This window comes from Monodon monoceros, unplaced genomic scaffold, assembly GCF_005190385.1.
Source record: "Monodon monoceros isolate NGI ecotype Baffin Bay Population unplaced genomic scaffold, NGI_Narwhal_1 Super_Scaffold_18, whole genome shotgun sequence".
NCBI classification, from domain to species: domain Eukaryota; kingdom Metazoa; phylum Chordata; class Mammalia; order Artiodactyla; family Monodontidae; genus Monodon; species Monodon monoceros.
The window spans coordinates 93,134,371-93,157,174 of record NW_021703774.1 but is presented as its reverse complement, the minus strand read 5'-3'; the positions used below and the strand labels follow the sequence as shown (position 1 = coordinate 93,157,174).

Here is a 22,804-nt window from a genome sequence, read left to right as displayed (position 1 = left end):
AGATACCACATGCCACGGAGCAACTAAGCCCGTGCGCCACAACTACTGAGCCTGCGCTCCAGAGCCCGCGAGCCACAACTACTGAAGCCCACATGCCTAAAGCCTGTGCTCCGCCACAAGAGAAGCCACCGCAATGAGAAGCCCAAGCACCGCAACGAGGAGTAGCCCCCGCTCTCCACAACCAGAGAAAGCCCGTGCACAGCAACGAAGACCCAACACAACCAAAAAATAAAAAAACAAAGAACCCCCCAAAAACCCCAACTCCATAGAGCATTAAAAAAAAAAAAAATGGGGCTTCCCTGGTGGTGCAGTGGTTGAGAGTCCACCTGCCGATGCAGGGGATACGGGTTCTTGCCCCGGTTCGGGAAGATCCCACATTCCGCAGAGCAGCTGGGCCCGTGAGCCATGGCCGCTGAGCCTGTGCATCCAGAGCCTGTGCTCCGCAACGGGAGAGGCCACAACAGAGAGGCCCGCGTACCAAAAAAAATAAAAAAATAAAAGGATGTGTGGGACCATGTTCCAATAAAACTTTATTTATAAAAAAAATTATGTAAAGGTAGCTATAAGCAACAACACAACAATGATAGTTATACTGTTCAAATGTGGTGAATATGACTATGGACACAGTTGCTTTCTGAAATTCTTTCTGAAAGTGGCAGGGCATAAATCAATAAATCAGTAAGTCAATAAATTAAGTAGTTTCTACTTTTTTGGCATAGTAAATGCAACTGTAATGTGGGTATTGTTTTTCCATATAAATAACATTGGAGAATTTGGCTGTGTTATTTCCTGCTTGGCCTCAGATAAGTCATTGCTTTGCTTAATCACATGATGTAGTGGCATAAATGAAACACTTGTAAACATTTTAAAAAGCAAAATAATGATCCAAGTTCTATAAAATCTAAAATGAGCTTGAAAGCACTAAACATTCTGATTAACTGAGGAATTACAATGAACTATGAAATATACACAACACATAGAAAATATAACTGTCTTTTGTTCAAAATTTAAAACAAATGTCTTACCAATTATAAGGAGGTTTGAACAGATTCCTTTTCTTCTAGATACTTTTCCTTGTAGCAAGCATAGCCATTCAGAGTCATTTCACAGATACAAGAGCGGCCTCATGGCCATGGTTGCTTCACATTATACTTTTCTGGGTCATTGGCAATGCTTCAATGCTACATGAGGACTTCATTAAAAAACGTAATCAGATCCAGGGCATAGATTTCTTTTGAAGTCAACCAGCACATACTGAGTACCAGTCAGTTGAGCTGGGGCTACTGAGAGGGTTCACAGGCCAGCAGTGAAGACATACTCATTCAGCTACATCACTGCATGAGTCCTGTTGGAGGTGTGGACAAAGCAGGAGAGATAGAGGAAAAATAAATGTTGATTCAAACGTAGGGAGGCACAGTCAGAGGAGGTCTAAAAAAGGAAGTGACTTTTGTTCTGGATTTTCTTCTGGTGGAAACCAGAGTGGAGAAACAAGCCCAGCAAAGGCATGGAAACATGAAATACACTGCATGTTGTTTTCAGGGAATGGGGACTAATTCATTGTGATGGAAGCTTAGGACAATAAAGGGCATAAGAGGATCTTTTAAAACCCAAATTCTGTGCTTACCTCTTTCTAGTGTTTGAGTGCTTGTACCTGGGGAAGATAAGGCACTGTCTGCAAGGACTGAGACCCCAATCCTTTCCTCTGGAAGCCTCAGGATTTTCCTTTGATCATCTCTCGAAGCATGTGATATCGTCTTCATGCTTTACTACAGGCCACCAGGAACAACTGGGAAGTCACTGCAGGCAGCTTCAGGTTTCACTCTCATGCCTAAAGGAAGCATCCTGTACTCTGAGAATCCCCAATGGCCAGCTCTTCTACAGTTTGGTTCTGGTGTGTAAAGCCTGGCTCAGTAAAGAGAACAGGAGGATGTTGGTAGATCTGGTTCTGAGGTGAACTGACATCATGCTTCTCTCATAAACTACTGCTGCAGAGAATTCATAACACCAAAACTCCTTCCTTTCAGTGCCTGGAGAACACAGGGCCTTCGGGGAGTATTTCAAACTGCTAAGACCCCTAAGACAAACAAAAACTCTCTTTCTTTTAGCTCAATAATACCAGTTCCTCAAACAGCATAAAATCATGGACAATCCTGGCATTTGTAACACAAAGTGAGGTATAGTAGTTTAGCTTTGTATACTTCTTTAGCGTATGTTAATCCACACGCATCTAAGTACTTAAACTCTGTTTCCTCACATAGGGCTAATCATTGCACCTACCTCAGTGTTTCTGGAGAGACGAAACGAATTAATATATGTAAGCATTAGCGGTGCCTGACACTATTATAATTATTGTCTCAAATTTTACTCAATTTTTCCCTCTCTACCACTATTTCATGAGCATAGAGGCTAGATGACTCATTAATTAGAAGCTCTTTTATGTGCACTCTGAAAATATTATGCTCAGATGGTACAGCCCTTGCATATTGCTCCCTAAGTGTCTGGGCTCATGTAGGTCCCCTATTGTTGCTTGCCTCATGAAAAGCAACACCCAAACCATAACCTGAAGAGCTTGAATGGCCTGTGTCTGTGTGACCTAAGGACAGAGTCTACCTTATTATTAGGTGTATGGTTTGTGAGGCAGGATTGATGAGGCAGGCCTAGTGTGTAAAGGAGACATAGTGATCTAACCTCAGTGAGAAAAGACAGTTTATAGGGAAGGAGCAAAACCACCATTAAGAGCTGACTGGAGATCCAACTCAACTCTAGAAGCACTGCTCTCCTCCAAGTTACTGGCACAGACCCACTTCTGGTGAAGGCTTTAGTCACCAGCCAGAGTTCTCACTGTGAGGTCAGAAACTTCATCTATCTTCTTCATCTGTATCCACAGTGTATATCCCAGGGCCTGGAACTAAATACATATATTCAGTAATAAATATGTGCAGAATGAACTAATTAATCAATTACAGGGTGAATGTTAAATAAGTCTGAAGACTTCAAGGAAAGGTTTGTACTTCGGGGCTGCAGGGTAGTGCTGAGTGAGTTCCATCATCTTTTTCAAACCGTAGTTTACTTAGAGGTCAGCAAAGAAATCCATCAAGTGATCTTTGGGACCCACTTTGGAAAGCCATGGGAAATGCTGAAACAGGCCTGTGGGCTCTCTTTTCCCTACGTAACCACTTCTTGGAATGTTTCAAGATTTGGTACATTTTGATCTCTAAAATGGAAATTAATACCAATCTGGCTTCTGTCCTTCAAACTTCCTTCCCTATTGTGCTTCCTTTTCAAAATCAGAGGAATGCCCTACATAATGAATGGAACCTTGATTTTCTTGTTGGGCGCTCCCAACAATAATTTGGGGCCAATAACTTTGGCTTCTCCCCCATGGACATATAGTACCTTCCAACCTCCAGACAAACTAGTGAAGGACTTGAATTTATGGCTTCTTCCCTTTAATTTCAACCTTTAGGAATACGGCTAAGGCCTTGTTCTAAACAATTCCCACCCTATGATGTGTGGAGCCCTGTGGATCAGCTACTAGGGCTGTGCTCCTGGCCCCCTCATCCCTCCCAGTGGATCCTCTTATCTTAAAGGTCCAACACACAATGGAAAGCAAATCCTTTGCTGAATTCTCAAAGGATGAGACAAAAGAGAAGGTGGCAATGGCAGGGATTTGGGATAGAACAGATAGCTCAAGAGTTTATTCTGAGCCAATGATGTTGGACTTTTAGGGGAACATATTACATACTTATTTCAAAGCTCTTGTTCTCCTAGTTTTCACATTTCTTAAGTGAAGGGGACATTTTTACTGATCATGTCATTCTTCACTTAAAATTCTGTAAATGCCATCAACAGGGAATTGGTTAAATTATGGTACATCCTCTCCTCATCTTTCCAGACAGGATCAGTAACTTCTATTAGATGCTCTTATAGCACCCTGTTTTCTCCTACTTAGAAGTTAATTATATTCTTATTTTTATGATTATTAAATATCTGTCTCGCTCCCCAGACTGTAAGCCCAATGAAGGCAGGAACCATGAGGATGGGCATTGTGTACCCACTGCTTAGCACCACACTTAGTATACAGTAGATGTTTAACATTTGGATGTGTAATAAATGCAAACAACGAATATTATGCAGCCATTTAAAAGTATCATAATGTGGAGCTGTTTATTGACTCATAATGTTAAATTAAAAAAATCAAACTATAAAATAGTAGATACAGCACAACCTTATTTTCATAAAAAGAATAGCTATGTATACAGATACCTTGATCAAAATGTTAATAGTGGTAGGATTATGGTTGATTTTATTTTCTTTGCAACTCTTCATATTATCTGAATTTAAAAAATAACATTCATTAGATCCATTATTTTCTGAATTATACATCATTTCCATTTTGAAAAAAATCAAGTAGACATTAAAACAACTTTTTCTGTCACAAAACTTCACTTGAACATACAGTATTCAATTAGACAATATTAGAAACAACATGAATTTCTGATTCAAGTGGGCCTCTAACAAAATGATCATGAGGATACCTTTATTTCTGTGCAAAATTTATTTTTTATTTTAATGTCCATAATTATCCATTAGTCTTCTCTCTCCCCTTATTCATATTCCTTCTCAGGATATGAAGAATAGAATAGACCCTAACTTATTAATCTATCCTATTTTTTTAGCTGAAGACTAAGAAAGTAAAAAAAAAAAAGTTAAAAGGCAATGGACTTCTGAATGTAACACAATGTCAGTGGTTGCTACATTTAAAGTACCTTCCTTACATTGAAGCAAGGTTGTAAAGGTGAAGTTTTTCTCAATAAAACACTAAACCATTACCAAATTCTAAAAGTATATCCACTTTAAACAAATACTTTTAGTGGCCTTACTGGCTATAAAACTATAATTGGGCATTTTTAAGATTAGCTTATAATTTTCCCTTTTAAAAGATATTAATTTATACAAATAAGATATTTACAGATGATAATCTCTACAGAGCAACACACTCCAGGATATCTTAAAAGGTAAATACAATTGCACTTATTTTATACAATAATTTGCATTCTTGTGGGGAAATAGAAAATACTTTTGCATATAAATTCCTTTTCCCAACTAAGTATAATTGAAAAGTTTCATTAAGAATTAGTTTAGAGACTTCACTGATGGTCCAGTGGCAAAGAATCTGCCTTACAATGCAGGGGATGTGGGTTCAATCCCTGGTCAGGGAACTAAGATTCCACATGCCCAGGGCAACTAAGCCTGTGAGCCACAACTACTGAGCTCACGTACCTCAGCTAGAGCCCGTGCGCCGCAAACTACAGAGCCCACATGCCCTGGGGCCTGCACGCCACAACTAGAGAGAGAAAACCCACATGCCACAACTAGAGAGAAGCCCGCATGCCACAATGAAGATCCCGTGCCGCAACAAAAGATCCCGCATGCCTCAACGAGTATCCCACATGCCGCAACTAAGACCCGATGCAGCCAAAAGTAATAAATAAAATAAATTTTTAAAAGTTTATAAAAAAAAAAGTTAGTTTAAAATAAAAAAAAGAAAGAAAGAAATAGGGCAAATACTGTATATGGCGGCCTGTCTTTCAGTAATATTCATTTTGTTGTTCCTGCCAGTTTCAATCCATTGACACAAAGACCTCAGCACTATATTAAGAAGGCATACTATGACCTATAATATGTGACAGCCCAGGAGAACTATTATACCATTATTCCTTTCCAGTAAAATCTCTAACAGAATAGTGATACATATTGTGTCTCAGAACTGTAATCATACATTACAAATCATTTACAATACAAACTGCAATGAGGAACGTGTGCTGCACAGCTGGGCTCTGCATTTCCTTTTGAAGCTCAGAAAGTTCAAGGATGTCTTATCAATCTTCATTTCAGATCTAGTAGCATAAAAGCTGGGTTTTCTAAGTAGGATTTCCACAAATTGGAGAAGTGTGACATTGTAGCACCATCAATAATTCTGTGATCAGCTGACCAGCTCACATTCATTATCTGGGCCTTATATACTTCCCCTTTCTCGTTAAATCGGGGAAGGGCCTACAAATAAGGAAAAGGACAGAGTCAGCCTTCACTTGCTCAAAGCAAGCTCTAGTAAAAACAATGGTGAAAGAGTAGGCAAATCTCCCTTCCTATAATAGAGAAGAAATGGGCATCCCAAATGACTTTTGATAATGCTAACTACTACTCTTCCCATCTTTGTGAGTGTGTGCTTCAAGCTTTCAGAGTTTCTCCAAGATATTTCCTGTCGTCTGTATAATTTCCGTATGTACAGTGAACTTCGTTTCAGATTTCAATTATTTAACAGCTATTTACTGAGCATCTACCATGTACCAGGTACTCTGCTAGACTCTGGGGATAAAGCAATGAACAAAACAAATAACAATCCTTGCCCTCTTGGGGCTAACATTTTAATGGGGAGAGACAGACGATTAAGATAAATAAGTAAAATATATATAGTGTGTTAGATAGTGAAAAGTGCAAATGAAAAAATAAAGCACTTTGGAATGGAGATAGAGATTATACGCAGGAGGTGGAAATAGGGGAGAGGTTGCATTTTTTTTTTAACAGGTGGGCAGGGAAAGCCTCACCAAGAAGGTGTCCTCACTGAAGGCAGTGAGGAAGCAAGCCATATGGACACCTGGAGAAAGACGGGGGGAAGCATGGCTGGAGTGTTGGAGGACCAGCAAAGTTGGCAGGGAGGCTGCATTGGAGGGGCCGGGGTGAGAGGTGGGAGATGACACAGAAAGAGCAGGCTGAAGGGGGGCATGTTGCTAAGACAACAGTTATGCTTCCCAGTCTGCCTCTGACTTTTCCAAAAACAGATTTAAAAAAAAGTGAATTCATTGCAGGTTATTTTTTTTTAAATATATCAAAAGTGAATATATATCAAAAATATATTATCTTTTTATAATGATATAAAAAGATAGACAAAATGCAAGATCCACCTCTTATCGTTAGGTTCAGTAGACATAAAATCACTCTGTCAAAGGGCAACGACGGTTTCTGAGCCCTACTCTCCCCTTCTGTAGTTCTCCCCTCAGAGCCCGGATACAACAGTCACAGCCTGATGCGGGTCCCAGTCGCACTGCGTGGCACCAGTGCAGAGCCGTGGTAGGCCGCTGCAGCTAGTTTGCCTTTGATTTGGAGTGAGGTGAGGAGCTATTGGAGGTTTCTGAACAGAATGGCCAGTCACTGAGAGGAGAAGGCTTCAGGTGAGAGGGTGTGGTGGTGAGGGAAGGGGCAGGAAATTGGAGATGCCTAGTTAGACTTCTGAGTAGGAAATAAGAGTTTGGAGTTCAAAGGAGAGGTTTAGTCTGGTCTGGAGATATAAACTTGGGAGCCATCAGCATATAAATGGTATTTAAAGCCATGAGACTGGATCAGATAAAGAAAAGGGCCAGAACTGAGCCCTGGGGGAGATGAGGAGGTACAGGCAAAGGAGACTCAGAGGGAACAGGCACTAGGTAGGGAGGAAGCAGACTAGCGAGGTTTTCTGCAAGTCGCAGTGAAGAAGGTTTTCCAAAGAGGCAGTATTGATCAACTCAAGCGCAGCTAATAGGTCAAGAAAGATAAGGACTGAGAATGGAGGAATGTGGAGGTTTTAGTGACTTAAGACTATTTAGTGACAGTGTAAAATTTACAGTGAAAACAAAAGATAGCAAAGGAGAGATGACCCAAAGGGAGAAAGGAATGAAATACTGTCCCTACCCAACAAGGATTAACTACATTAAGTCACTATGCAGATTTATACTTTAAGAATTATGCTTCATAACCTGAAAAAACCATGAGTGAGATGATTCTGAAAAAATGCATCTCACACAGATAATTGTACACCAATGTTCATAGCAGCATTATTCACAATAGCCAAAAAATGGAAACAATCCAAATACTCATTAGAGATGCATAGATTAACAAAATGTGGTATATATTGTACACACAGAGTCTCAGTTTGGGATGATAAAAAAGTTCTGGAGATGGACGGTGGTGATTGTTGCAAACAGTGTGACTATACCTACTGCTGCTGAACCATACACTTTGATTAAAATGGTAAACTTTGTCATGTATAGTTTACCACAATTATATACCTATATGTACAATTCAGAAGAAAACAAACTGCTTTCAGGAAAAGGGAAAACAAAACTTTGTTAGATAGGTATGATGGCTTGTTTGTAAGCTGCAAGAAGTCAGAATTCTGTGAGAATCAAATGCTGAATGCTTGTTGGGGGCGGACGAGTGATAGAGAAGTTAATCCCTTAGAGAAACTTCTGATTTGGACAGAACAGTGTCATGCTATGTGTTCCTATTTTTCTTCCCTGTCTCTTCCGTGGGCCAGAAGGGAAAGTAGAGCTAGAAGAGGGAGTAACTTAGCAGCCAAAGTACCAGCTGCTAGAAAGCAAATCAAAAGCTGAATGAAAGTATCTGTGAAGATTTTGGATGCCAACATGAAAGTAATAAACTCATGAAAAGCAAGTCCCAGAGATGTTCCATGTGGAAGCATTATAAATACAGAGAAGAAGAAAGGTTCTTCTGAAAACGTGAAGATCAAAATCAAGGTTAATGTAGTGACAATGACATTTAATAATGGTGGTATTGAAATGGTATCTATGAGCTTATTTCTTTAACTTGGGTGGTTCTCAACCCTGAGTTAATAGGGATGCCCAAGCCCCAGCCCCCCACAAATTCTGGTGCAGTTGGTATGGGGTGAGCTTGGGCACTTTTTTCACACTCTCCAGATGATTCTAATGGGTAGCCAGGGTTAAGAATCACTGCAACCCTTATTTTAAGTCAGTCTCCTATAACATGGCCACATGGGTTCTTGTTTAATATGTAAATTTTGGAGGTTCTGTCCCCAAGGCCAAGAAATCTTCATTTTTAACTGCACTCCCAATGATTCTTGAACAGAGCAAAGTTTAAGAAAAACTCTCTCAATGGTGTTTTACCGTTATAAATAATAATTTGGATTGGCTTACTATTATTCTTTGGTATTCTGAAATAAAGATATTTTGATAGACTCAGATTGGCTATATTTGTGATTATTCATAAAGACTCACACCTGTGCCTGGCATAATCCACAATGGTTGATCCATACAGAAACAATCCAGATCACAAGCATTTACTCTACAGAGAGGCAGCCACCGGAGTTATAGACCTAGTTCTTAGGAAGAAATAATTGGCTTACTAAACCCAATACCATACTCAAACCTACAAAGTGTGGGGAAAAACCTCAGAAACAGTTACTCTTCTTTGTTTTTCCTACCCCAATTTGCTTAAACTCTTTTTTCAACTATGTAACAAACATACCTTAATTTTTCCCAGGGCCCCAATTGCCACTTCGGGTGGCAATATCACGGGTCTGGCGTAGGTACCACCAATCTAAAAAACAAGCAAAATAGAGTAGAAAAATTAAGCTTCTGAGGAACAAATGGCAAATTAAAGTTTATATTTTTAACTGAGCATATGGTCACAAATCTTAAGTTATGGTTTATGAACTTGAATATTACTATTACTCACTGATCCAATGTTGGAAAGAGTAAATGTTCCTCCTGTAAGGTCAGTGGCGCTGAGCTGACCTGCAGAGCCCAATTTCTGGAGGCGGTTCAATTCAGTGGCGATCTCAAATATGGAGCGGACCTGAATATTTTTCACATTAGGTACAATCAAGCCCTGCTCTGTATCCATTGCTATCCCAATGTTATGAGAAGCCTAAAAATAAACAAACAAACAATTATACAGCAGCCTTTTCGTAAGCTAACAGAAAAGAAAGTCTCAACTTTTACTGCCTTATGAACTCAACTATAGAAAACTATTTTCACCATATTGGTGATGATTTAAAAGAAATAATTTTAAAAGATTTTTTTGAAAAAGAAATTTTTTTTGGTAAGAATATAGGGCAATAGATTATTTCCATCCATTGTTAGTGGAAGTGTAAGCTGGTATATACTTTCTGGAGAACATTTAACAGTACATACCAACATTTACAAAAATGTGTGCTAAGGAGATAAATGCAAAAGTATGTAGAGATGAACAGAGATGCTGAGTCAGATTGTTTATAAGACTGAAAAAGTGCAAATGATCAAAATGCTTATCAATAAGTCACTGGCTAAACAAATGATAACAAAGCTATATTTATTGACATGTAATGATGTCTAAAACATATTAAATAGAAAATAGTTAAAAGAAAAACGTTTTAAATTTAAAAAGATATATGGTATTATATATATATATAATATATATAATTCCTTTTTTTTTTTTCTTTGCGGTATGCGGGCCTCTCACTGTTGTGGCCTCTCCCGTTGCGAAGCACAGGCTCCGGACGCGCAGGCCCAGCAGCCATGGCTCACGGGCCCAGCTGCTCCGTGGCATGTGGGATCTTCCCAGACCGGGGCACAAACCCGTGTCCCCTGCATCAGCAGTCAGACTCTCAACCACTGCGCCACCAGGGAAGCCCCATATTTTTTAACTGTGTAAAAGTAAAATCCTAGACAGATGTACATCTCAGCATAAAGTGAGTTATCTTAGGATTATGGGACTGAAGGTAAGTATCACTATTTTCTTGTCTGAATTGTTTGCAACAAGTATATACTTAATGAGGAAGTTGTGTTAATAACATGGAAAGATTTTAGATCCAACCCCCCCAGAATGTAAAGCTCACTTCCTGGTTATATATTTCTCATAAGAAATATAAGTAAGGGCCGCATCCTCAAAAGAGTTCTCAGCCTTAATGAACTTTCACTCCAAACAGAAGAGTTCACTCAACGAATTCAAACTTTCAGTACTTTGCTCATTTAAATGATTCTTGTTTTATTTTATTTATTTTTAAAATTTTAAAAAATATTTACTTATTTTTGGCTGTACCAGGCCTCTAATTGTGGCACACGGGCTCCACAGTGCTTGGGGCTTGGTTGTCCTGCGGCATGTGGTATCTTAGTTCCTCGACCAGGGATCGAACCCACATCCCCTGCATTAGAAGGCGGATTCTTAACCACTGGACCACAAGGGAAGTCCCTTTGTTTACTTTTTAAAATGGGTATCAATACACAAGCATGTGATTTTATTTAATTTTTTTTTTTTTTAAATATTTATTTGGCTGTGCCGGGTCTTAGTTGCGGCATGTAGGATCTTCGTTGCTGTGTGCGGGATCTTCTTACGGCATGCGGGATCTAGTTCCCCGACCAGGAATTGAACCCGGGCCCCCTGCATTGGGAGCGCGAAGTCTTAACCACTGGACCACCAGGGAAGTCCCTAAATTATTCTTGTTTTAAAAACTGCAGGAATTCCATTTTGAGAGAGCTCTTCTGTTTGCGGAGAGGATATGTACGATGGGAAATGTAAACCATTGCCTCACAGCTGTATATTTCCATTATTTTAACCAGAAAACCAAAAGGCGTTAAAAATGGCAATCTGCATATCTGAATAGTATTATTAACCAGTAAAACCAACATCAATAGCAACAGATTTATCTTCAGTTTAATGTTTTACCCCATACTTTAATTTCCAGTTTGAAGAAGATCACCACTTGAGGTATAATAGAAGCTTCTTTAACCTACAAGCACATTTGCACTTTTATTTATCACAGCACATAGCCAACCTTATATGTTATGTTCTGGCAGTTTTCATCCACAGAAGCATTAAGGATAGGAAACTGTAGTAATCCCAAGGAAGCAGCCTGTTTAGAGAGAGAAATACAATGTTAGCACTTTTAACTTGGAAAGGATAGGGGATTTGAAGCAATAAGATGGAAAGGATGGAAGGAAAGAACTCTTATTTAAGCTGAGTTTAATTGCAAGTCTACATGTACCAGGCATATTACTCTCTATGTTACTTCCCAGCAATGTGGAACTAGGTTACCCTTATCATTTAAGAATAAAAGATAAAGTAATCAGGGAGCTTGTAAACATCAAGGAGATTTTCAAAGTAACTATGCAGACTGACCAAAGTACCAAAAAAAGGTCTAAATTCTACATGTTTTCCTCACTTACATGTAGAGTCTTAAGGTTTCCGTGAGAAGCAAACCTGTATTTCAAAGAAACACTGAATTAAAACACAAAAAGGCAGGGCTTCCGTGGTGGCGCAGTGGTTGAGAGTCCGCCTGCCGATGCAGGGAACATGGGTTCGTGCCTCGGTCCGTCAAGATCCCACATGCTGCGGAGCGGCGGGGCTCGTGAGCCACGGCCGCTGAGCTTGCGCGTCCGGAGCCTAAGGCCCGCGTACCACAACAAAAACAAAAACAAAAACAGAAAGGCAGTAAGCTATTTTCCTCTGTAGAAAGAACAAGTGATTTTCCTCTGTAGAAAGAACCCGTGTCCCCTGCGTCAGCAGGCGGACTTTCAACCACTGCGCCACCAGGGAAGCCCCCCATTCACACATTTTTAACTTTCCATTTTCCAGCTCTTTCCCTCAGCCTACAGACCTGCTCAATTTTTCCTTGAGGGTGTGCAGGAGGGGAGGGAGCAGATGGAACCTTTCTTCAATCTACTCCAACCACCGTAACTGTCACCTGCACCTATGCCCTGTCTGCCTTTCTGCATATTTTTTCAGGTTTCTCCTCTGCCTCAATTTCTTTCATTCCCCAACTAACTGCAACCAAGCTTCTACCTCAACAATACTTTATTCAGTAAGTTCTGGCTGAGGCCACACATGACCTCTTCATTACCAATCCAATAGCCTGTTCCCATCCCTTATCCTATTTAACCTCTGTAATGCATATAACCATTATCTACTTTCCTCTTAAAACTTTTTTCTTGTCTCTCGGTGTGAGAGGCTGAATCAAAGGCCCCAATCTGTAAGGAGCCTCCTTATCCAAGTCCCTTGGTAGTGCTCTTGCAAGCTGATTCTGAGCTTAGTCATGTGACTTGCCTTGGTCAATGAGTTAAAAACAAACTCAGTGCAGCACAGCTTGGGGAAAGTGCTAACATTCTGCTTCCTCTCTTCACCCCCGGCAGTACTGAGACCATGTGCAGGCTAGCATACTGGGTAGATAGGAGAGACATCCAGAAGAGAAATGAGTCATCCTCACTGAGGCCACCCTACACCAGCTGGCCCCTAGCCAATCTAGTACCTGTCTATAGACATATAAGTGAGCTCTGCTAAGATCAGCAGACAGGTCCTGCTCACCTGTAGATTCATGAGAAATAATAAATGGTAATTGTTTCAAACCATGAAGTTTGGGGGTGGTTTGTTATGCAGCAATAGATACACTTGGCTATTAAGTGACTCTTTTCTGGTTCTCCTATTGTCAAACCACTGACCCCACTCAGCCTCTTCCATTGCCTTTGCCAACTCAGTTTCTACCTACCCCTGAAACACTGATGTAAAACCCTTAGCCTTCTTTTCTTTTCCTTCACACATAATTTGGGTGATCTCATCCATGTGTTTCAATTGCTGTGTCTCTACAGATGACCCTCTATAGCTGTAATATAGATCAGATCTCTCATTTACTGGCACCTACTACATCTCATGTTTATAGACCATCTCTTTCCCTGTGAGGGTAGTTGTTAAAAAGATGGACATATAGGAGAACAGCTTCTGCCTTACAAGACTCAGCATCAGTGAAGAGACAACTGAGTATAAACACTTTCACAACATTGAGATAAACTGCAATGAGAAACAAAAGGCCATTTAACTCAAACTGTGACAACCACTGGCTTCTGTAGGAGGAACCGGCTTCTGTACTCTGTTCTACACTGGAGCAAAATTTGGTGTTTAGGATGCACATGTATTTGATCAAGGGAGGAGGCGGCATTTCAGGTCAAGTTGTGTATTCCAGCAACTATGCGTAGCTTAATCTGGCTATAGCAGAGAGAGTGACTGTGAGAGAGAAGACTGGAGAGGTGGGTGGCAGAGACGCATAGAAATACTTTTTTACGCCACGTTAACGCATTTAGAAACCATCCTGAAGGCAATCCTGAAGGGGAACCATTGAAAAGAACCATGGAAAGGGCTGGTAGGAAGCCACACTGGATTTAGAGACAACAGTATGCATTTTTGAGAAAAATGGACCAGAACCGAAAACTTAGCTTCTCCACTTGTTAGATGTAAATTCTTGACAAGTTTCTCAACTTCTCTGAGTGCCAATTTCCTTAAATGGAAAATGGGGATAGCAATATTTACATGTTAACATTATTCTGATCGTTAAAAGGGATAATGTATACAGCACGCTTGGTACGGGGTCAGGCATATGGCGGCTGCTTTCTAAATCGTGGTTAGTGAGCTGCTCAAGGTCAGCTGACGGCCTTATTCTTTTGATACTGGCACCAAGGCCTAGTACTAGAAATGATTCCCAGAGGCCTCAATATAAGTTTGTTGAAAAGTGGAAGATCAATCCCAAATCTCACTTTTCTTCAAATCAGGACTTTGCTGGAGTGATCCTTTCAGAATTAAAGGCTTTATCTACATGGCAGGACAATCCTCACCTAGCTCAAAGAGATAAGTAGATAAAAATCTGACACAGAAATTTCAATTTTATAAACTTCCATGAAACAAAGAGTGTACTTGTACATTTTTCTAACTATGTGATATTGTGAGAAATATATTTTTATTCAAATCCATAGTTAACACATTGCATATTCGCAAAACAAAATTTAAAAGTCTTACTCAAGCCTTGTTTGAAATGGCTAAAATCTTACCTTTAAGAAGAAGGGCATGAAGGAGAGTTTAATTCCACGAGCAAAAGCAATGGGTTTTAATTCTTCTCGCAGCTTAACCAGTTCAGTAAGGTCAACATCATCACAATACCCAAAATGAGGTATCTTCAGGGCTGCAGACATGGTCTTGACCATTGCTTTGTGAAAGCCTGGAAAACATTAAATATACATATATATATACATATATATACATATATGCATATATATATGTACTTTATAAAAATTCTTTAATCCTTTAAGCCCTTTAAAAACTAAAATAGAAGGTTTTCTAATGTTACTTACTCCTAATTAATCTCTTCCTCTTGGAGCTACCATCTTCATTACATAACTTGAAAGCCAGTAATTTCAATGCTGAAGCATTGACTATAGCACAACACCCAGTGTCAATTGTAATAATATAACAGGTAACTGCTTTCAACACTGTGGTATATAAAAAATTCAAAAGGTGGCTTCCCTGGTGGTGCAGTGGTTAAGAATCCGCCTCCCAATGCAGGGGACACGGGTTCGAGCTCTGGTCCGGGAAGATCCCACATGCCGCAGAGCAACTAAGCCCGTGCGCCACAACTACTGAGCCTGTGCTCTGGAGCCTGTGAGCCACAACTACTGAGCCCGCGTGCCACACCTACTGAAGCCTGCGCACCTAGAGCCTGTGATCCGCAACAAGAGAAGCCACTGCAATGAAAAGCCCTTGCACCGTAACGAAGGATAGCCCCTGCTCACCGCAACTAGAGAAAGCCCGAGCACAGCAACAAATACCCAATGCAGCCAAACAAAAAATAATAATAATAATGCCAAAATAATAATAATAATAATAAATTCAAAAGGATGCAAGCCATGTATTTACACAATGGCTTCTTGCAAAGCCACTCTTCTGGAAGTTAATCATCCTAAGAATTTGTAAATAACAAATCAGAAGTAGTTGTTTTGAAAGCTAACAAAAAATAATATTTAAAATATACCGAGCAAGTCTTCAAACAGAAAAAATATCTGTACACAAATTTATACTCTAAGAAACCTGCTAACATGTTACTCTTCAAAAATTATCAGTATATATTAAAGCTTTTCCTAGAAAAACTGTAATTTCATCATGTTGAAGTAGCTTCCCCCCAAATAATTACTCTATTACCTTACATTACTATTATTATTACCTTTTATGGGTTCTGTTCTGTCTTTGCCTGTGAATACTGGAGGTTTTGATATTGGTATAGGAATAGTTCTCTCTTTTGGTTTTGGTGGAGGTGGCATACTTTCAGCTTTTGGTGAAGGAGGTAGTATAGCTCCTGTTTGCTTTTCCAGATAGCTGAGAATATCTTCTTTAAGTATTCTGCCATCTTTTCCAGAGCCAACAACTTCACTCAGCTTAATCTAAAAAATGACATATTTTAATGCTAAAAATAAAACTACCTAAAAATAAATAAACCCATCACTGAGGTCTCTAAGTGAAATTAAATGAACTGAAGGTAAAAAAGTATCTCTGCCCAATAAATTAGTATAAGGAAATAACATTTTAATTATCTTAATAGAACACTGCAAACTATAAATAACATTTTCATCTTCTCAATAGAATGCTATAAACTATAGCTACTCTTCATAAGTGATCATTTCTTACTTCTGTACTTACTGTTCATTTGCCCATGCGGTAACAATGTAATATCTACATTGTACATAGCTATTTATGAAAACACATTTTTAAACAGTCAACTATTTCTAAATTTCTTGCATAATTCTTATTTGATTTTTTTCTATTCTTGGAGACTACATAAGAAGAACTGAAAGTTTAAACAAGAGTTAAACACTGTAACAAATGTAGACCACTGTTTCTGACCTTGGCTACCAGTAAACATGTAATGGTTAAAATAATCATCCTATAAAAGCTCTCTTGACTTAGTTTTTTTTCTGATGGCTGTTTTAGAAAGATCAGTACAAAACACTGAAATTAACTTTATTGAGGCATACTTGGAATGTGAGTTCCTTGGTCCAAGTTAAGGGTCAAATAGTTAAGTTTTATTATTGCTTTCCACAGAACAAACAATAGATGATCTAATTCCACTTTCTACTGGGCACTCATGATACTTCTTGGAAACATTTGTGATCTGGCTTTACTTAATCACTTCCTATGTTTGGTAATAGAGATAAAATATTTCACTAAATTGAACTGTATTTAAATAAAAAGACACATTAGCTTGGATGATATCCTCACGCATAGTGTATATTAGTTAAACTCTTAAGGTTAAGTCCTATTTCATTTGTATTAATGCTTCTCTAATAATGACCACAAAAGAGTAAAGGACTTTATCACATCAAACATTTAGTTTATAACAAATGAACTCTAAGAATTTAAACATAATTTTTAGGTAATTACAAACAACTGTAAGTGCCACTGGTTTTTAATTTTAGACAAACTCAATAATTAATATACAAACTGCCAAAAAAAGGGGGGAAAAGGTGATTTTACAATAATAAATCTGTTATTTAATTTCTAGTAATTATACAAATGCTCTAATTATACACATCTTTAGGAAAAGGAAAGCCACATCATATATTTCTACAGGTAGTCCTTTTATATAATTTTTTTAAAAATGGTAAAATGTTTATAGCTTTCAAAGCAATATATAATATCGTTATTTCACCTGCTGCCCTTAACAGTGTAGTGTTCCATATTACTATTTCTATTTTTCTGTTAAGCTAAATCGTCTTCATGTTTGAACACATTCAATGGCTAATAAATTTTCATTAAGGGTTTATAACATAATTTTCCTAAGCATTTCCCTGATTTTGAACACATGTGTGCCTTCTAATTTTTGGTTATATAAAACACTTTAATATATCCTAGATTATCTCCTTGGGATACTTCCCCAATGGTAGGATAACTAGCTGAAGGAGAATGAACATTTTAATGACTCTTATTACTTATTCCCAAAATGTGACCTTTTTTCCCCCCAACTGTAATTTAACTACTTCTCTCAAAAACAGACAGACAAACAAAAGCCTGCATTGTGAGGCATAGTGGAAAGAACTCAGGCTTTGGAACCACACAGATTTGTGCTCAAATCCCCAGTTCAGCTACTTACTTGATTTTAGGCAACTTAATCAACTTCTCTACCTTTTCTCATCTGGGATAACCCAAACCAGTCTGCAAGGTTACTGTGAGGATTAGTGATAATGTATGTATATACTGTCTGGCTCAGAAGTGCTCAAATAATGGAGGCATCAATTGTTGAGACACTATTAATGATTAAGAGCACTGGTTTTAGAGTCACAGAGACTCTCACAGAATCCTGGTTCCACCACTGGGTTAGCTGTGTGACCTTGGACCAGTTATTTGACCTCTCTAAGTCTTAGAAGGGCCCTTTGTCTCAGAGTTGTGAAGATTTAATGAGATAACATGTAAATTATTAGCACAATGCCTAGGAGCCATCTCACTTTGGAGGTAAAGCAGCAATGACTGTCAGGCAAGAGGGAAAACAGAAGGCCAGGCTCCTTGATACAAGTCAGTATAGCTCTATGGTTTTCCCTACCTCCCTGGGATCAGGCAGATCCTTGGGACCACATCCTTGCCTGGCCCATTTCCCATCCCTTCCCTATACTGCTTCCTTCATTCCTAGTAAACATGATCACTGTCTCAATCAATCAATCATGTGTTCCCAAACCCTTGTCTCAGGCTATGCTTGTAGGGTACCTGATCTAAGACACTAGTATTTACAAGTGCTCAATAAATGGTAGCCCTGACTGTTATTAGGCGCTCAGGAAGAATAATAAATCCACACTTCTCAATTAACATGAATAATAAGTTCACAATTTTCTTTTCATTGCTCGTGAGGACTTTTATGCAACTATCACTTTTTAGTAACAGACATTTTCATGTTTCCTTTAATCCCAACTTGAGCCATCTCATCATGGGATAGCTGGTAATTCTTCATAGATACACATGTATACCTTCTGTGTGATCTCACACTTAAATATGAAGAAAACTTACATTGTTTTCCATTGCAAGGCGACGAACTGCAGGAGTTGCCAGTGTTTTTTGACCCTTTATCTCTTGGTGTGTGTGTTCATCATGGGACACAGCAGGAGTTTCAACAACATCTTCTTCTGAATCTGGTAACAAGGTAAAATTTTACTCTTTAGTAGAAAATATTAAAACAACTAAAACAACAAGCTTAGTGTCTTATATAAATAAATTCAACTTAAAGTATACAGTCAAAAAGCATAATAGATGAGCTACTTCAGAATGGGAAAACACAACTGTAAAATGGAAAAACACACAAGGGTACTAGAGTGAGTGAGAGGGGTGTATGGGTACCAGGTACTGTTTAATGATTATTATTGCCTGCTGTTTACTTCATTTCTGTTAAAATTATGTAGCAGCTACAAGTTAAAAGATGCAAGTTTCTTTCATAAATTTTAAAACACATTGTATTGTAAACATTTTCCTAATAAATTGCTCAAATACATATGAAATGAGAATCAAATGTGAGGTAAATTACATGAATCATGTAAAATCTGTGACAATCTTAAATGCTTTCCTAAGATAATATAGCATTTAAATTTTTTCTTTGCTTTGAATATGGCTTAAGGAATGCTGTGGAAGGTTTTATTTTCATGGCTAATACTAATTTGGTTGTTTTATTCTCTAACTGTAGAGTAGTGATATAAGAAAAACTATCTTGGGCTATTACCATGTATTTTTGCAACCAAAAAGAAAAAGGTTTTAAGAGCATTTAATTGTCAAAGTTGGATGCTAGGAAATCAGTGCTATAGTACAGCAGAATCTCTGTGGGAATAAGTAAACTAGAGCCAACCTCTGAAAATCAGCAGAAAACTGAGTTAGCTTTGACATTCTATTCTAAGCAAATAAAAATTTTCCACTGCTAGAAAACTATGGAAAGACATTCTATTCATTCATTCCTCCTCACTAGTCTATGAATTGGTCTGGTGGAGCTCTCAAAGTTCCCCTACGGTTAAGGAAGAGAAAAAACAAACACTTTGTATTGAACATGAAGAGTAGTAGAATATTCCACCCCAAAATGTGATTGTAGGAGTTCAGGACATACCACCCCAAAATATGCCACTTTGGTGTACTGATTATTTCCAAGAGCTGTACGCACTTGAAAAACAACAAATGCAGGGAGAGGCTTACTCTGAACTCTCTTCATGTACCTAAAGACATCCAAAAGGAACTCAACTGTCAGAAACTCCCTAGGAGTTTCATCCAACCACGGAAGATTGACTCATCACAGGAGAAGAGACTAGAAATCAGCAACACATCCATATAAACTTTTGTCACAAACTATCATACCTCCCATATATTCTTCTAAGAGCCAATTCATCCTTCCTAAAAATCATTTACTCTCCCCTAAGAGGCCTACATCCCTCCTCCCCTTTCCCTATTAAGAAGGTATTTAAACCTGAATCCTAAAGCCACCTCTCTGAGTTATTCATTTTTCCTGGGTATCTCCCAGGTATACATGACGTCTACATGTTAATAAATTTGTTTTTCTCTTGTTCATCTGTCTTTTATTACAGGGGTCTCAGCTAAGAACTCAGAAGGTACAGGGAAAATTATTCTTCCTTCCCACAATCACCTAGTATATATCGTATACTGCACTACATATGTAATATCTTAATCTTCACTCCAGTGTGTAAGATAGGTGTTATTATCCCCATTTTACAGATTAAAAAAAATGAGACTTGAGATGAAGAGACTGGCCCAAGGTCACACACCTAATAAACTGTGAAGAGCTGGGATTCAATCCTAGGGCTGACTCAGTTTGTGCTGTTTCCTTTAGTTCATGGCTGGCCCTAGTAGATTTTCTTTCTGGTCAAATAAGCTGGAATATAACTTCTACAGTTCCAGGCATAATTTTATTGCACTTTGAGAAGCCCTGTGCATTGTCCACATCTGTTGAAGTTACTGGAGAAACTAGTAAGAAAGATTAGCATTAGGAACTAAGATCCAAAGAAAAATCAAGGGGGTTCAGTTGTAGGAATCCCAAATACTAACTTGAATAATGCATATTTGCTACAGTTTGAGAAATGCATAAATGCCCAGACATATCATATACAAGTTATTATATAACAGTTCCAAAATATCATGTTATTTATTGCTACTCACCTTTCTGGAAAAAATTCTATATATCACCAAATAGTACTGCCTTTTGGAATAACTTCGGTGTAAGTATTAAGTAATAAAACAAAGATTTGCAAGAAGTCACTCATATTATATATGAGTTGTAGTTGTCATGTAGTTGGGGGAAGAAAGCTCTCTTAATACTAAAATACTACCTTGCTAAGGACATTGGAAAGCCAGGGATGATTTAACAGAGATTTAACAGAGAATATCTACCAGAAAGCCATTTCCATGATCCAAGGGTTTCCAGTCTTTTTGTTACCTTGATCATAGAACTTATCTTAAAAGTGACCCAGTAGAGAAGAAGTAAATCATAAGGAATGGAGGGAATGTCATTTTCTAAATGGATAAGTGTTTGTGGCATGATGCCAAGATAAATGGAGTGATCAACATCAAATCACAATTTCGCACAGATACAAAAGGATATTTGGTTCAGAACCTAACAACTAGGACGAAGATCTAGGAAGATGACCAGATCTTTCAGGCAGGAGAGAAAAGAACGGCTTCTAAATTCAACTTAGAGAGCTAGTGGCCACAATAACTTCTATTAGCATTTGATTCAATAACCTTAGCCCTGATAGAGATTGCACATTAGAAAAACAGTTACAGTTTTGGAGAAAGTTGCTGCTGGTTCAGTTTTGCTGATGCAACAATCTGTTCCTGTTACCGTGCCCTGTTACCTCGATGAAATAGAGATTGCAAGCTATGCAACTGGGAAACCAGCAAAGTCAAGCTGTCCTGGTTATTCCGGTTCAGCCTTTGAACTGTCAGCTTAGCTATAAACTGCGACATGTTTAACACGGGGGAGGCCCATATTGCTACCCCCAAAATGTGGAATGCTTATTACTTTTTCCAGATTTAATTAAACATATGATTGTTCTATGCAATATGAAGAAAGTGTGGACAGTAAATCAGAGGATGACTAAAATAAAACCATGGTGATCTTGATGTAAAACCAGAGTTTGTGTAACAGAGTGGGACCTGGCAGTAACTCCTGTCGTTTTTCAACTTTTTGAAGAGTAAGTCCTAACATTTGACTCCTTCCTACTGTACTTCACATAGATGACTAAGATGAGGAAGAAATTATTAACAGTAAATTCTAGTTTGTACTTTCCCCTGAAGCTATTGGACATAATTGTTTTCATATCATGAGCTTATAAACAGGAACCTAGTATTTTTATGATTGCAACCGATCAGACTTTGAAAAGCAGGAAGTTTTTTATTGTAAGAAAATATTCTTTTCAGGATTGTTTTTGGACATGTATATGGTAAAAATACAACTTAAAGTGTTTTAATATAAATGTTAAGTATTTGGCACAATATTTTGAGGAGCTTAGTTAAACGTAAAGGACTTCTGTGACTTTTCACATTAAAATGTCAAATTCTTTTCAAATGAGGCTTTGGGGAAAATGATCTTGATCATATTGGCTTTGGTTATAATTCCATTCATTCAATGTACTTTATTCCTTGCCTTTTAAAATAACTAATTTTGATTCTGAGAAAATTAAGAATTCCAGTGTGATAAAGGCAATTTTTCTTTTATGCAAAAATGAAGTCTTAGTAATTTTCAACTTAGTTTCATATTCCAGGTATGAAGCTGCCTTAAAAAATCTTTTGAAACTTGTTTAAAACATAAATAAAAAAAATAAAATACTACCTTGTTAAATAGCACTTGAAGCAATTTTCTAAGTTTTTTTATATGATTATACTTATATAAAGTATACTTTATATACTTATTTTCTCCTTTGATGTTCACAATAATGCTACCAGAATGCAGGGCACATTCTTGATTTTACCAATGTAGAAACAGACTCTAAGGGGGATGGAGTTAAGACTAAGCTAAAATTTCATGACTCTCCCCAAATGATGTGATTTTCACTGTTCTTGCACTATACTCTAATATGTGGGATTTTATTCCTTCAGTAGTGGATTTAGATACAGTTTTTAAAACCTTAATTAAATTTTAAGAAAGAACAAAAGGACTCTGGTAAATAAGTTTTTATCATGAAGA

The 22,804-nt window shown here is 38.1% G+C and overlaps 2 protein-coding genes across 5 annotated transcripts in view; both read right to left on the bottom strand.

The window, feature by feature from the left end:
* LRRC39 (leucine rich repeat containing 39) overlaps positions 1–2,814 on the bottom strand; it is a 39,042-nt gene extending 36,228 nt beyond the window's left edge. For 2 of the 3 annotated variants that reach the window (XM_029227892.1, XM_029227894.1), the window contains exon 1: positions 1,026–2,814. The gene's annotated coding sequence lies outside the window, so the exon portion shown is untranslated. The remainder of the gene's footprint in view (positions 1–1,025) is intronic. The other variant, XM_029227893.1, reaches the window with a different exon arrangement.
* Positions 2,815–4,318: 1,504 nt separating this feature from the next.
* Positions 4,319–22,804, bottom strand: part of DBT (dihydrolipoamide branched chain transacylase E2) — a 42,344-nt gene continuing 23,858 nt past the window's right edge. Inside the window, exons 5-11 of one of the 2 annotated variants that reach the window (XM_029230734.1) lie at positions 18,640–18,761; positions 15,812–16,028; positions 14,646–14,812; positions 11,609–11,686; positions 9,532–9,723; positions 9,322–9,393; positions 4,319–4,334 (exon numbers count right to left, since the gene is read on the bottom strand). In XM_029230734.1, coding sequence (XP_029086567.1) covers positions 4,326–4,334; positions 9,322–9,393; positions 9,532–9,723; positions 11,609–11,686; positions 14,646–14,812; positions 15,812–16,028; positions 18,640–18,761 — 857 coding nt within the window. In that variant the 3' untranslated portion in view covers positions 4,319–4,325. Of the gene's footprint in view, positions 4,335–5,418; positions 6,058–9,321; positions 9,394–9,531; positions 9,724–11,608; positions 11,687–14,645; positions 14,813–15,811; positions 16,029–18,639; positions 18,762–22,804 lie in introns of those variants that run through there. The other variant, XM_029230733.1, reaches the window with a different exon arrangement.